General features: G+C 20.4%; 1 protein-coding gene across 1 annotated transcript in view; it reads left to right on the top strand.

The window, feature by feature from the left end:
- The window catches only part of LOC117167512 (zinc finger protein 708-like), a 25636-nt gene that overhangs the window by 5227 nt on the left and 3171 nt on the right, over positions 1-17238 (top strand). Inside the window, exon 2 of the mRNA XM_033352511.1 lies at positions 5932-6072. Within this exon, the coding sequence (XP_033208402.1) occupies positions 5953-6072 (120 nt within the window). The 5' untranslated portion in view covers positions 5932-5952. The remainder of the gene's footprint in view (positions 1-5931; positions 6073-17238) is intronic.

Below are 17238 nucleotides of genomic sequence, written 5' to 3'. Positions count from 1 at the left end.
ATTTTTATCCAAAAAAGATTTTAGTTGGAATTTTCAACATAAAAATCAGAGTTTTAAACAAGAACTAAATTTTCTAAGAAGATGCTTGAACTTTCATCCAAACAATATAAATTTTCAACAAAACAGTTGAATTTTTAACCAAAAAGGATTACTTTTAACAAAACTCTTAAATTTCCAACCAAATGATTACATTCTTATTCACGAAAGATGAAATTTTCACTGAAACGCATGCATTTTTAAATCAAAAAGACCAATCTTGTGAGAAAAAATTGAAGTTCCTTTAAAAAAAGATTTTAGTTTGACTTAAAATACGAGTTTTAAACAAGCCGTATATTTTCTTTTCAACTTAAAAATTCAATTTTTCAACAAAACATTTGAATTGTTAACCAAAAATTACGCCTATTCAACAAAATTGTAGAATATTCAACCAAATAATTACCTTTTTATCCAAGAAAGATAATTTTTTTTATTAAAACAGATGAATTTTTAAATCAAAACGCCAATGTAAAAAAATAATTAAAATGCTATCCAAACAGATTTTAGTTTAACTTATCAATATGAAAATCAGATTTTAACAAGAAATAAATTTTGTAGGAAAATACTTGAATTTTCAACCTGAAAAATGGGAATTTTTAACAGGACGTTTGAATTATCACCAAAATTATTAATATTGTATTAAAAAGTATTTTTTTGTTTTGGTTGAAAATTCAACTGCTTTTTTGAAAATTCAGTCTTTTCGTAGAAAATTTTTCGTAAAAATTTTTTTCGTAGAAAATTCATCTATTTCAGTAGATATTCTATCTTTCTTGGATGAAAATATAATCATTTGGTTGAAAATTCAACAATTTTTTCGAAAAGGCAACCCTTCTAATAAAAAATTCAACTTTTATTTAAATATTTGTCTTTTTGGTTGAAAATACAAGAATCATAGTGGAAAATTGAATTTTGGTTTTAAATTCATATTTTTATGTTGAAAAGTTGAACTAATATCTTGTTTGAATAAAAATTCAAATTTTTGTTATTGAAAATTTGTCTACTTGATATAAAAATTCATCTTTTATAGTGGTAATTTTTATCTTTTTTGGATGAAAATGTAATTATTTTCATGATAATTCAAACATTCTGTTAAAAATTCCCATTTTTCAGGTTGAAAATTCAAGTATTTTCCTACAAAATTTACTTCTTGTTAAAATCTGTTTTTCATATTGAAAAGTCAAAATAAAATCTATTTGGATGGCATTTCAAATTTTTTTAAATTGGCGTTTTCTACAATTTTGTTGAATAGGCGTAATTTTTGGTTAACAATTCAAATGTTTTGTTGAAAAATTGTGTTTTTAAGTTGAAAAGAAAATTTACTGCTTGTTTAAAACTCGTATTTTAAGTCAAACTAAAATCTTTTTTTAAAGGAACTTCAATTTTTTCTCACAAAATTGGTCTTTTTGATTAAAAAATACATGTGTTTCAGTAAAAATTTCATCTTTTTTGAATAAAAATGTAATCATTTGGTTGGAAATTTAAGAGGTTTGTTAAAAGTAATCCTTTTTGGTTAAAAATTCAACTGTTTTGTTGAAAATTTATATTTTTTGGATGAAAATTCAAGCATCTTCGTAGAAAATTTACTTCTTGTTTAAAACTCAGATTTTTATGTTGAAAATTCCAACTAAAATCTAGTTTGGATATAAATTCAATTTTTTTGTTGTTGAAAATTTGTCGTTTTAATTTAAACACTCATATATTTTAATAAAATATGTATCTTTATTGGAGGAAAATGTAATCTTTTGGTTGAAAATTCAACAATTTTGTGAATTCATACTTTTTAGTTAAAAAATTTAACCGTTTTGCTGAAAATTCGTCTTTTCAGGTTGAAAATTCAAGTATCTTTCTAGAAAATTTACGTCTTGTTAAAAAATCATGTTTTAAATCAAACTAAAATCTTCTTTTAAAAGAAAGTTAATACTTTTTTCACAAAATTTGTCTTTTTTATTTAAAGATTCATCTCTTTCAGTGGGAATTTCACCTTTCTTGAATAAAAATGTGATCATTTGGTTGAACATTTAAGAATTTTGTTAAAAGTAATCTTTTATGGTTAAAAATTCAATTTTTTTATTTGAAAATTTGTCTTTTCAATATAAAAAATTCATCTGCTTTAATAAAAAATGTACCTTTATTGAATGAAATTGTAATCATTTGGTTGAAAATTCAAAAAATGTTGTGAAAAGTCATACTTTTTGGTTTAAAATTCAACTGTTTTGTTGAAAATTAGTATTTTTTTACAGAAAATTCAAGCATCTTCGTAGAAAATTTACTTCTTGTTAAAAATCAGATTTTTATGTTGAAAAGTCAAACTAAAATCTTCTTTTGGTATCATTTCAACTATTTTGTTGATAATTCAACTATTTCGTAGAAAATTGAATTGTTGTTCAACATTTATATTTTGGCGTTGAAAAGTCAACTAAAACCTTTTTTGGATGAAAATTTAACTATTTTGTTGAATATTCTACAATTTTGTTGAAATGTCACAATTTTTTATTAAAATTTAACTGGTTGTTGTTGAAAATTCAAATTGTTTTGTTTAATTTGATTTGTTGATTGTAAAATTCGTCTGTTTTGGTAGAAATTTAATCTTTCTTGAATAAAGAATACAACAGTTTGGTGGAAAATTAATCTTCTTTGCTTGAGGATTCATCTATTTTATTTCAAAAATTTTTGTATACAACTTTGTTAAGAATTCATTTTTACTATAAAAATTCATATTTTTAAATAACAACTATTGCAAGTTTTTATGACAATTCATCTTTTCGAGTTGAAAATTTAATTATTTGATTAAAAATTAAATTTTTTTGTTGAAAATTCAAGTATTTTGTTAAAAATTTATATTTTTCTTGTTGAAAATATATAAATAAATTCGAAAATTCGAAATAAAAAATTTGTCAACGAATAATCAGAGAATTTAAAAAAGGAATTTTTAACCAAATAGTTGAATTTCTTCACAAAAAAACAAAAGACAAATTTCTAACAAAATAGATGAATTTCCAACCAAATAATTAATTTTTCAACAAAACCGATGAATTTTTAATTAAGAAGATTAAATTTTTATAAAAAAGATTAAATTTCAACAAAAAATGGAATAATGAAATTTTGTTAAAAAAGAAATTTCTTTTTAATAGTTCAATTTTGAATGACGAAATTAATTTTAAACTAAAATAATGAATCGTCAACCAGAAAGATGAATTCTTAACCCAAAAGTTGAATATTTTACACAAAAAAGACCAATTTTCAACAAAATATTTAATTTTTCAACAAAAAAGATCAATTGTAAACCAAGAAATGATCAATAATAAAATGATAAATTTTTGACAAAAAATAGAATGGTTAAATTTTCAGTTAAAAAATATTAATGTTCAATTAAAAAACAATTTTCAATCAAATGGTTCAATTTTTAAGCTAAATAATTAATTTAAATTTAAAATGATGAACGTTCAACCAAAAAATGAATTTTTAACTTAGCAGTTGAATTGTTTACAAAAAAGACACATTTTTAACTAAATAAAGGAATTTTCAACAAAATAGTTAGATTTTCAACAAAACATATCAATTTTTAATCAAAAAAATTAAATGTCTATCAAAAAGGATAAATTTTTGGCAAAAAATGAAACAGTTAAATTTTTAGTTAACAAATCTTAATTTTCAACTAAGAAAAAAACATTTTGAATCCAGCAGTTAAATTTTTAAACTAATAAATGTTACAATTTTAATTTAAAATGATGAATCTACAACCAAAAATGAATTTTTAACCCAAAAGTTGAATATTTTACAAAAAAAAAGGAAGACAAATTTTCAGCATAATAGATGAGTTTTCCACAAAATAGTTAATTTTTCAACAAAATAGATAAATTTTTAATCGAGAAGATTAAATGTCTATGAGAAAGGATAAACTTTCGACAAAAAATAAAATCGTTCAATTTTTAGTTAATAAACATTAAGTTTCAACTAAAAAAAAACAATTTGCAATAAAATAGTTAAACTTTTAAGCTAAGATATTAATTTAAATTTAAAATCATGAATATTTAATCAAAAATAAAGTTTTAACCCAAAAGTTGAATATTTTACACAAAAAAAGACAAATTTTCAACAAAATAGATGAGTTTTCGACAAAATATTTAATTTTTCAATAAAACGGGTAAATTTTAAACCAAAAAGATTGAATGTCTATCAAAAAGGATAAATTTTCAACAAAAAATGTAATAGTGAAGTTTTCAATTAAAAAAAAATTGTCAACTAAAAAAATAACAATTTTCAATCAAATAGTTAACATTTTAAGATAAGAAATTAATTTTAATTGAAAATAATGAATCTTCAAACAAAAAATGAATTTTTAACCTAACAGTCAAATTTTCTACAAAAAAAGAAGACAAATTTTCAACAAAATAGATCAATTTTAAACCAAGAAGATTAAATTTCTATCAAAAAGGATACATTTTCAAGCAAAAATGGAATAGTTATATTTTTAATTTAAAAAATTTAAGTTTGAACTAAAAAAAAAAAAAAAATTTAATAAAGTAGTTAAATTTTTAAACAAAGAAATTAATTTTAAACCAAAATAATGAATCTTCAAGCAAAAAGATAACTTTTTAACCCAAAAGTCGAATATTTTACAAAAATAAAGACAAATTTTTAACAAAACAGATAAATTTTAAACCAAGAAGATTAAATGTCTATTAGAAAGACTAAAATTTTCGAAAAAAAATGAAATAGTTAAATTTTCAGTTAACAATCATTAATTTTCAACTCAAAACAAAAACAAATTTCAATCAAATAGTTACATTTTTAAGCTAAGAATTTAATTTTAATTTAAAATAATGAATCTTCATCCAAAAAATGAATTTTTAACCTAACAGTTGAATTTTTTACAAAAAAAAAGACAAATTTTCAACAAAACAGATGAATTTTTTATCAAGAAGATTACGTTTCTGTCAAGACAGATAAATTTTTAACAAAAAATGGAATAGTTAAATTTTCAGTTCGCAAAAATTAATTTTCAATAACGAAAAAACAAATTTTCAATCAAATAGTTAAAATTTTAAGATAAGAAATTAATTTTAATTTAAAATAATGAATTTTCAACCAAAAAATGAGTTTTTAACCCAACAGTTGATTTTTTTACAAAAAATACAAATTTTCAACAAAATAGATGAATTTCCAACAAAACACTTAGAATTTCAATAAAATAGTTAACTTTTTAAACTAATAAATTTTAGCTAATATTGAAAAATACATATATTTTTAATTTTTAGCTAATAAGTTTTTTAATTTTAATTTAAAATGATCAATCTACAACCAAAAAATGAATTTTTAACCTAACAGCTAAATTTTCTACAAAAAATACAAACTTTCCACAAAATAGTTAGATTTTCAACAAAACAGATAAATTTTTAATCAAGAAGATAACATTTTTATCAAAAATGATAAAAATTGTACAAAAAGTGGAATAGTTAAGTTTTCAATTTAAAAAAATTACTTTTCTATACAAAATCTAATTTTCAGTTTAAAAACTATTTTTTTAACCGAAAAGATCAATTTTCTAGCAAAAAACAGACTCATGTTTGTATAAAATTAAGATTTTATTTATGAGTCTACTTTTTTTAGAAATGATCGACTAATAAAAAAATTAGATGGCTAATTTTTTTTTGTATAGCAAATAGCTATTTTATTATTCGGTGTAAAAAAAAGGAGATCTGAAAAAACTTGATTTCTCAATCTGGAAAATTTGTGACAAAAATCTTTTCAAATATTTGAAATTTCAGTAATCAAAGTCTAACTTTGTAATTTCGTATCACACATATCCCTGTCGACCCTAGTTGCAAAATGTTTTACATTTTTGTGGCTATATTGTCGCTAAAATTTTATAATAAAATAATCTCTATTTTTTAGAAAAAAGATCGTTTTCGCACGATGAATGCTGAATTGTTAAATCCAAGAATTTCACTTTCTTATTCACTGAATGACATGCCAAAAGTCAATTCGCAATTTAGAGGAGAAAGTTACGATGAAACTGAAAATACGAAAAAGAAGGTAGTTATTCAAAAATAATTCTTACACTTCTAGTCAGGAAATGACTCATTCCACTTTTGCTTTATTTTTTATTTCAGTCACGTGTGAAAGATTTTCGATTATAAAATATTCCATATTCAAGACTTATAAAAGAAATTTTAGACTGAATCATTTTAAATTATTGTAAATTTTTAGGGTGGCCGCAAGTCAGGGGCATTTTTTTTGTTTAGAAATATTGGAAAAAGTTAGGGATTTGAACAAAAAAAATTTTTAAGCATTTGAAATATTTTAGGGTATTTTCAAATATTTCAAATTCTTTGAAATATATTTGAAATAGTTTGAAGGAGTTTCAAAGGATTTAAAAGATTTTAAGGCATTTTTATAAATTCCAAGGAAATTCCAAGAACTTTAAAAAGTTTCAAGGGATTTAAAGAATTAAACAAATTTTAGGATATTTAAAAAAAATTCAAAAAATATTTGATCGATCTTAATCTTATAAAAGATTAAAATTTTTTAGGGTGTTTTCTATAAATAACAAGGGATTTTCGAAAGCTTTTGCAAGTTTTTAAGGAAATTCAGAGGTAATTTGAGGTATTTTAAATATTTCAACAAAAATTTTAATAAATTTGAAAGGGTTTGAAATATTTTAGGCTATTTTAAAAGATTACAAAAAAATTTGAAGGATTTTTAAATTCCGAGGAATTTTGTGGATAATTTAAAAGGTTACAAGAAGATTTTAATATGTTTCGATAATTTTAAGAGCTTTTACAAATTTTCAAACATTTAAGGGTATTTAAAAAGAAATTTTTAACCGTTTAAAAAATTTGTGAAGGATTTTCAAATTATTTAAAAGATTTTTTTAAATCCTAAGGAATTTTCAACAGTTCTTAAAAGTTTAAAGAGATTTTAATATATTTGAAATATTTTAGGGTATTTTTGTAAATTCCAAGAAATTTCCAAGAACTTTAAAAAGCATCAAGGGATGTCAAAAGGATTTAAAGCACTTAAGGGCATTTTTAACGATTCCAAAAAATTTAATAGATCTCAATAATTTGAAGGATTTTCAAAGGATTTTGAATATTTTAGGGTATTTCAAAAGTTTCCAAAAAAATATTTGTGAATTTCAAAAATTTGAAGGTTTTTTAAACAGCTTGAAGGATTTTAGGGTATTTTTATAAATAATGAATAAATAATGAATTTTGAACTTAACAGTTGAATTTTTTACAAAAAAGGACAAATTTTTAACAAAATAGATAAATTTCCATCAAAATAATTACATTTTCAACAAAACAGATGAATTATAAATAAAGAGGATTACGTTTCTATCAAAAAAGAGAAATTTTCAACAAAAAATGGAATAGTGAAGTTTTTAATTTAAAAAAATAATTAATTTTCAACTAAAAAAAAAATTTCAATAAAATAGTTAAGTTTTCAAGTTAATAAATTAATTTTAATTTAAAATGATGAATATTCAACGAAAAATGAATTTTTAACACAAAAATGGAATATTTTACAAAAAAGCAAGACAAATTTTCAACAAAATATATAAATTTTAAACGAAGAAGATTAAATTTCTATCAAAAAGGATAGATTTTTGAGCAAAAAATGGACATTTTTGTTAGATTTTAATAATTTGAAAGGTTCTCAAATGATTTTAAATATTTTAGGGTATTTTTATAAATTCCAAGGAATTTTCAACGAATTAAACATTTTTCAAGGGATTTCAAAGTATTTGAAATGTTTTAGTGTATTTTTTAAGATTCCAAATTTTTTAAACAATTTTTCACAATTTAAAGGGGGTTTCAAGGATTTTAAATATTTAAGAATATTTTTAAAGATTCCAAATTTGAAAAATAAATGTCAATAATTTAAATGGTTTTCAACGGATTTAAAAGGTTCTAAAGTATTTTGATAAATCCCCAAAAATTTCCAAGAGCTTGAAAAAGTATTAAGGGATGCTAAGGATTAAAAAAATGTAAGGTGTTTTAAACAATTCCAACAATTTTTATTTGATCTCAATAATTTGAAAAAATTTCGAAGATTTTAGGGTATTTTTATCAATTTTTAAGAATTTTCTATAGATTAAAAAAAATTAGGTCAAGGGATTTTAAAGGAATTGAAAAATTTTCGGATAATCTAAAAGATTAAAAGAAATTTTTAATAGTATTCGATAATTTGAAGAGATTTAAAGGTTTTGAAACATTTTAGGGTATTTTAAATGATACTATAAATTTTTTTATCGATTTAAAAATTTTTGAAGCATTTTCAAATTATTCAAAAGATTTTAGGGCATTTTTATAAATTCTGAGGATTTTTCAACAGCTTTTCAAAGTTTAAAGGGATTTTAAATCCTTTGAAATATTTGAGGGTATTCTAAAGAATTCCAGATTTTTAAAATAAAATTTAATAATTTGATTGGTTTTGAAAGGATTCAAAAGATTTTAAGGTATCTTCATAAATTCAAAAAATTTCTGAGAGCTTTAAAAACTGTCGAGGGATTTTAAAGGATTTAAAATTTTTTTGGCATTTTAACCAATTATAAATTTTTTTAATAGATCTAAACAATTTGAAGGAATTTTAAAGGATTTTAAATATTTTAGGGTATTTTAAAAGTTTCCAACAAAATGTTACTGAATTTGAATAATTTAAAGGGTTTTGAAACAACTTCAAGGATTTTAGGGTATTTTTTTATGAGTAATGAATCTTTAATCAAAAAATGAATTTCTAACCTAACAGTTGAATTTTTTAGAAAAAAAGGACAAATTTTTAACAAAATAGATGAATTTCGAAGAAAATAATTATATTTTCAACAAAATAGATAAATTTTTAATCAGGAAGATTACGTTTCTATAGGGAAAAAAATTTCAACAAAAAATGGAATATTGAAGAAGTTTTCAATTAAAAAAATAATAATTTTCAACCAAAAAATCTTTTTCAATAAAATAGTCAAAATTTTAAGCTAAGAAATTTATTTCAATTGAAAATGGTGAATCTTCAACAAAATTTAAAAAAAAAAATTTTTTAATTTAAAAAAAAGGAAAATTTTTTAACAAAGTAGATGAATTTCCAACAAAGTAGTTAGATTTTCAACAAAACAAATGAATTTTTAATCAAGAATATTGAAGGTCATAAAAAAAAATAAAAGTAATAAAAGGTAATAAAAAAAAGATAAACTTTCGACAAAAAATGGATTAGTTCAATTTTCAAGCTAATAAATTAATTTTAATTTAAAATGATGAATTATCACTAAAAAATAAATTTTTAACCCCAAAATTGAATATTTTACAAAAAAAAAACAAGACAAAATTTCAACAAAATAGATAAATTTTTGATAGATTTTTATAATTTGAAATATCCTCAAATGATTTAAAATATTTTTGTGTATTTTTATAAATTCTTAAGAATTTTTTACAGATTCAAAGTCACGAGGGATTTTAAAGGATTTTAACTATTTCTGGGTATTTTAAAAGATTATAAAAAGGTGTTAATAAATTTCAATAATTTCAAGGGGTTACAAAAGGTTTTAAATATTTTAGGGTATTTTTCAAAATTCCAAAGGAACTTTAAAAAAAAATTTAATTTAAATATATTTGATATATTTTAGGTTATTTTTAAGATTCCAAAATTTTTAAAAAGATTTCGATAATTTAAAGTATCAAGGTTTGTTAAATGATTTTAAAAAATGTAGGGCGTTTTAAGCGATTCCAAAAAATATTATTCGCTCTCAATAATGTATAGTGATTTCAAAGAATTTGAAATATTTAAGGGTATTTTAAAAGTTAAAAAAAAATGTTTGACAATTTCAATAATTTGAAGGGTTTTCAAAAGACTTGAAAAATTTTAGGATATTTTTAGAAATTGCAAAACATTTTCAAGAGTCTTAAACAATTTCATGAGATTTCAAATGATTTGAAATTTTTAAATAGATTTTAATAATTTGAAGGAATTTTAAAGGATTGAAAGTTTTTATAGTGATTCAAAATTTGCTAACCAATTTTTCTGTAGATTTCAAAATTTCAAGGATTCTCGAAGGATTTAAAATATTTTAGGGTTTTTTAAAAATAAATTTCAAGGAATTTTTAAGATATTATTTTAGGGTATTTTAAAATATTCTAGGAAATTTCTAATCAATTTCAATAATTTGAAGGGGTTTCGAAATATTAAAAATATTTTTGTGTATTTTTATAAATTCCAAGAAATTTTCAACAGCTTTAAAAATTTTTAAGGGAATATAAAGAATTTGAAATATTTTCATATATTTTTATAGATTCCAAAATTTTTAAAACAGATTTCTATAGCTTAAAGTTATTTTAAACCATTCCTTTTTTTTAGTAATTTCCAATAATTTGAATTGTTTTCAAAAGACTCAAAAAGTTTTAGGGTATTTTTATAAACTCCATAAAATCTTAAGAGCTTTAAAAAGTTTCGAAAGATTTCTAAGGATTTGAGATTTTTGTAATATGTTTCAATAATTTAAAGGAATTTTAAAAAATTGGAAAATTTTATAGTATTTTTAATTTCTTCAATTAATTTTTTTGTAGATTTCTATAATGCGAAAGGTTTTTAAAAGATTTACAAGATTTTAGGGTATTTTTATAAATTTCAAAAAAATTCTAGAGCCTTAAAAAGTTTCAAGGAATTGTAAAGGACCTGAAACATTGTTGGATAATTTAGGAGATTATAAGAAATTTTTAATAAATTTCAATAATTTTAAGGGTTTTCAAATTATTTAAAAGATTTTAGGGTATTTTTTATAAATTCTAAGGATTTTTCAACAGCTCTTAAAAGTTTTAAAGGATTGTAAATGATTTGAGGGTATTTAAATATATTCCAAATGTTTTCAATGAATTTCAATCATTTGAATGGTTTTCAAAGGATTCAAAAGATTGTCAGTTATTTTTATAAATTCCAAAAATTTCCGAGAGCTTCAAAAAGTACCAAGGGATGTTAAAGGATTTAAAATATTTTAGGGTATTTCAGAAGTTTCCGAAAAAATCTTAGTGAATTTTTTAAATATATTTCAATAATTTCAAGAAATGTCATTAATTTAAAGGAATTCTAAAGGATTGAAAATGTTTATGGTATATTGGTATTTTTAAATTTTCCGATAAATTTCGATTTTTTTTAGGGTTTTCGAACGATTTAATATATTTTAGAGTGTTTTTTAAATTCCAAAGAATTTTCTAGAGCTTTAAAAAATTTCAAGAAATTTTAAATGATTTGGATTATCTTAGGACATTTTAAAATATTCTACGCAATTTTTAATTGATGTCAATAACTTAAAGCATTCTCAAATTATTTTCAAAGATTTTAGGGTATTTTCATAAATTCTTAGGAATTTTCTACAGATTTAAAAAGTTGTAAGGGATTTTTAAGGATTTGAAATATTTTTGGGTATTTTTAAAGATTCCAATAATTTAAAGGGTTTTAAATATTTAAGGGTTTTTTAAAGGATTCCATTTTTTAAGTAAATTCCAATAATTTGAAGGGTTTTCAAAAGACTTAATAAATTTTAGGGTATTTTTATAAATTGCGAAAAAATTGCAAGAGATTTAAAAAGTTTCAAAGAATTAAAAATGACTTGAAATATTTTTGTATAATTTAAAAGAATATATAGAAATTTTTTGATATATTTCAATAATTTAAAGGGGTTTCAAAATGTTTAAAATATTTTAGGGTATTTTTATAAATTGCAAGCAATTTTCAACGAATTAAACATTTTTTAAGGGATTTTAAAGTATTTGAAATATTTTAGGTCTTTTTTTTAAATATTCCAAAATTTTAAAATAAATTAAAATAATATAATATTTTAGTGTATTTTTATAAATTTTCAGGAATTTTCAACAGCTTTATAAAGTTTTAAGGGATTTTAAAGGATTTTAAATATTTCCGGGTATTTTTAAAGGTTCCAAAATTTTTTTAACAGATTTCTATAATTTAAAGGCATTTTAAACTTTTTAAAGCATTCCATTTTTTTTTAGTAAATTTCCACTAATTTTAAGTGTTTTCAAAAGTATCAAAAAGTTTTAGGTCATTTCTATAAAATCCAACAAATTTTAAGAGCTTCAAAAAGTTTCAAAAGATTTCTAAGGATTTTAAATTTTAAATGTATTTCGATAATTTAAAGGAATTTCAATAATTTAGAGGATTTCTAAAGGATTTAAAATGTTTATAATATTTTTAAATTTTCCAACATATTTCTCGGTAGATTTCAATTTTTTGAAATCTAAACAATTCGAAGGAATTTCAAAGGATTTGCTATATTTTAGTGTATTTTTATAAATTTCAAGGAATTTTCAAGAGCTTTAAAAAGTTTCAAAGGATTTTAAAGGATTCGAGAAATTTTCATGGATTTTAATAATTTGAAGGAATTTAAAGGATTGCAATTTTTTATAGTATTTTAAAATTTTTGGGCATTTTAATAATTTGAAGAGTTCTCAAATTATTTTCAGTGATTTTACGGTATTTTTAGAAATTCTTGAGGATTTTCTACAGATTTAAAAAGTCTTGAGGGATTTTAAAAGATTTAAAATATTTTAGTGTATTTTTTAAATTCTAAGTCTCTTGATATATTTCAGGGTATTTCGAAAGATTCCGAGAAAATTTTAATAGATTTCAATAATTTGCATTTTTTATGATTTTAGGGCATTTTTAAAACTTCTCAAGTCTAATGCATTTTCAAGATCTTTTAATTTGAAATATTTTAGGGAATTTAAAAAGATTGTAAGGAATTTTTTTATCAATTTCATTAATTTAAAGGTGATTCAAAGCGTTTGAAATATTTTAAGATAAAGAATTTTCTAGAATTTCGGAAGACATAGGTATTTAAAAATATTTCACAAGATTTCATAAGATTTCTGAGGATTTCAATGATTTTAAGCGATTTTAAAGCTTTCAATGTATTTTAATATATTTTCCTGGATTTCAGGAAATATCATAAAAGCTTTATAATATTTTAGGTTTCAAAGATCTGAAGAGATTAAAAATCAATTTTTAAATTCGTCCTGAATTCTTTCAAACTTTTTCAAATTTATTTTATTTTTTCAATTGACTTGAATTGTTCTAAATTTACTGAATATTATTTATTTCTATTGATTTTTTTTAATCACAACTTTTTTTTTTAAATAATGAGATTTCAACAGATTTTAAGGGATGTAAAATATTCTAGGTTAGTCGTTTTGAATTCTTTTAAATTATTTGGAATTCCCTCGAATTTTTTCTAATTTACTTTAATTCTTCTTAATTCATTCCATTCTACTAAATTCAACAAATTTTTGTTTTAATTCCCTATATTTTTTTAATTAATTTAAATTATTTTGAATTGTTTTTTAGTTATTAGTCACCTTTTTGGCTAGACATTAGTAAGATTTTCAAATAAAAAATTTCCAAACAAAATTTCAGATTTTACCCTGATTTCTTTTAAATTTTTCACAATTTCCTTGAATTTTTTTGATTTACTTCAATTTTTCGAAATTTACTAAATTCTACTTAATTTAATGGATTTTTTTCAATTTTTATATACCTCTGAATTTTTCTAAGATCATTTAAAAGTTATTCAATTTCAATTAAATTTTTTCATATTTTGAAATTTTTTGCAAATGATTTGATTTTTTTTATGCACCTTGAGTTTCAATGAACTTCATCGAGTTCTTCTTGTTCCAATAATTTGATGGGTTTTTAAAAGACTTAAAAAATTTTAGGGTATTTTGATAAATTTCAAGACATTTTTTAATGTTGTAAAACATTTCAAGGGATTTTAAAGGATTTTAAATATTTTAATAGATTTTAATAATTTGAGGGAATTTTAAAGGATTGAAAATGTTTATAGTGCTTTAAAATTTTCTAACCAATTTTTCTTTGGACTTTAAAATTTGAAGTATTTACGAAGGATTGAAAATATCTTAGGGTTTTTTTTTATAAATTACAAGAAATTTTCAAGAGCTCGAAAAAATTTCAAAGGGAATTTAGAAGTTTTGAAATATTTAAAAGCATTTTAAAAGATTCCAAAAAAAGTGGATACATTTCGGTAATGTGAAGGGGTTTCAAAATATTTAAAAGATTTTAGGGTATTTTTTTATTTGCAAAAAATTTTAAGAGCTTTAGAAAGATTCAAGGAATCTTGAAGGACTTGAAACATTTTTGGATTACTTAAAAGATTATAAGAAATTGTTGATAGCTTTTAATAATTAAAATAGATTTCAAAGTTTTGAAACGTTTTTTAAGATTTGATAAATATTTTAGAGTTTCAAGTGATTTTTATCGAATTTTCCTAATTTTTCTTAAATTCCCCTGTCATTATTCACTTTTTGCAATTAAATTAGGCTGTGACAGTCCTAAGAATAATTAATTTAAAAATATTGCACTTTATTTATAAAAGATTCTACATTAAAAATGTAAGAGGAAAATCAGGGAATTTTTAAAATGAAGTTTTGCGACCACCCTCAATTTTAAATTGATTTAATTTTTAATTTATTAATTTATCAATTTTTTAAATTTGTAATTTATTATTTTTCAATTGCTAGCGCTTGAAATTAAACAATTATAATGGACTTAATGTTGTCAACTGTTTTCTACTAGATTTTATCCTAAATTATTTTAGTTGATTTAGAGTCAATCTATTCAGATTGTTCAATTTTTCAAATTTAAAAAAGTGCAAAAGTTTCTGACATTAAACAACAAACAATGTTTTTAATCATTTTTTTGTCCCCGAAAAACCGTCTGTAATTTTTCAACCACTAGGTGGATTTGAAAAAAAAACCAGATGGAAAAGATGCGTATTTTTGTCCTCTTTAAAAATTAAATAAGACCGGGAATTTTACAAATTATTTTTGTATGTATATTTTTAATTTAAATAATTTTAATTTGATAACTTAATAATAATATATTCGTAATTAAAGGCTTTTATTAAATACAAAATATTGTTTCAGTTTAAATTATTAAATTTTTAACCTATTTAATTAAAAATTTTTTAATTAAGAAAAATAATAATTATTTAATATTAATTAATATTTATTTCTTAATTTCTTAATTTCTTATTGTTTGTAGAAAAAATTGGAGACAAAATTTTTAAAAGATTCAAAATGAATTAAAAATTTAAACTGATATAAATTAATTTAAGCAAAGTGTAAGAACATTTTTTTCTGTACTATTAAACATTTCTTTTTAAATAAGTAGAATTTTTCCTACAGTGTTTAGAAAATCCTGCAAATTAAACAAAAATCTTTAAAATCTTTCAGGGTATTTTTTTGACATCTTTTTTTTTTTAAATATTCTGTTAAATTAATTTTTTTAATGAAAAATTATTTTCAATTTTCCTATGAATATTCAGAAAGTATTTTTATTCTTTTGGAGCTTTTTAAAATTATTTAAAAGCTTCTAATTTTTTTTATAAATCTGCAAAAATCTACATTTTGTTTTAAATTAATTTTAAATTATGTGTAGACCAAATTTGAGTAATTTTAAGAAATATTTAGAAGTTTTAAAAAAATTCAAAATTAATTAAAAATTTAAACTGATATCAAATAATTTAAACGAAGTGTAAGAGATTTTTTTCTTCACTATTAAACATTCTTTTTTTAAATAAATAGAATTTTTCCTACAATTTTTAGAAAATTCTGCAAATTATTAAAAAATCTTTAAAATCTTGTTAAATATTTTATTAAATTAATTTTTTTAATGAAAAATTATTTTTAATTTTCCTATGAATATTAAGAAAATATTTTTATTCTTTTGGAGTTTTTCAGAATTCTTAAAAAGCTTCTAAATTTTTTTTTAATCTGCAAAAATCTACATTTTGTTTTAAATTAATTTTAGATTATGTGTAGACAAAATTTGTATACTTTTAAGAGATATTTAGAGGTTTTGAAAAGATTCAAAATGAATTAAAAATTTAAACTGATATAAATTAATTTAAGCAAAGTGTAAGAAAATTTTTTTCTGTACTATTAAACATTTCTTTTTAAATAAGTAGAATTTTTCCTACAGTGTTTAGAAAATCCTGCAAATTAAACAAAAATCTTTAAAATCTTTCAGGGTATTTTTTTGACAATTTTAGAAATTTCTTGAAATATTTTTAAATATTCTGTTAAATTAATTTTTTTAATGAAAAATTATTTTAAATTTTCCTATGAATATTAAGAAAATATTTTTATTCTTTTGGAGCCTTTGACAAATATTAAAACTATTATAAATTTTTTATTAAAATCTGCAAAAATCTACATTTTGTGTGTAAGAAAATTTTTGTCCGCACTTTTAAACATTTTGTTTTTAATAGATATAATTTTTCCTACAATTTTTAGAAAATCCTGCAAATTTAAATAAAGTCCTTCAAATATTCCAGGGTATTTTTTTGACAATTTTGGAAATTTTTTCAAATCTTTTTAAATATTCTGTTAAAATAATTTTTCAAAAAGAAAAATTATTTTCAATTTTCCTATGAATATTAAGAAAATATTTTTATTCTTTTGGGGTTTTTCAGAATTCTTAAAAAGCTTCTAATTTTTTTTTAATCTGCAAAAATCTACATTTTGTTTTAAATTAATTTAAAATTATGTGTAGACAAAATTTGAATACTTTTAAAAGATATTTAGAAGTTTTGAAAAGATTCAAAATTTATTTTAAATTTAAACTTATATCAAGTAATTTAAACGAAGTGTAAGAAAATTTTTTTCCACACTTTTAAACATTTTTTTTTTAATAAGTAGAATTTTTCCTACAACTTTTAGAAAATCCTGTAAATTAAAAAAAAATCTTTCAGGGTATTTTTATGACAATTCTGGAAATTTCTTGAAATCTTTTTAAATATGCTGTTAAATTAATTTTTTTAAATGAAAAATTATTTTCAATTTTCCTATGAATATCAAGAAAATATTTTTATTCTTTTGGAGTCTTGCATCATTATTAAAAATCTTATAAATTTTTCGTTTAAAATCTGCAAAAATCGACATTTTGTTTTAAATTAGGTTTTGTGTATTTTCACCCAAATTTCGGTACGAATAGCCGAATTTTGTTGGTACACATTTAGTTTAAATTATTCGAACTCCTTTAGAGTTTTAAATTAATGTTGAATCTTTAACGTTCTGGAAAATTTTCTAAAATAATTTTAAATTTGAAAAAACGTAAAACAACTTCTAGATGTCTTAAGATTTTGAAATAAATAAATACTATAAATACTATAAATAAAATAAA

The sequence above is a fragment of the Belonocnema kinseyi genome, chromosome 2, assembly GCF_010883055.1.
Source record: "Belonocnema kinseyi isolate 2016_QV_RU_SX_M_011 chromosome 2, B_treatae_v1, whole genome shotgun sequence".
NCBI lineage: Eukaryota > Metazoa > Arthropoda > Insecta > Hymenoptera > Cynipidae > Belonocnema > Belonocnema kinseyi.
Note: the sequence above shows the minus strand (reverse complement) of the source record. Positions and strands in the feature narration are given on the sequence as shown.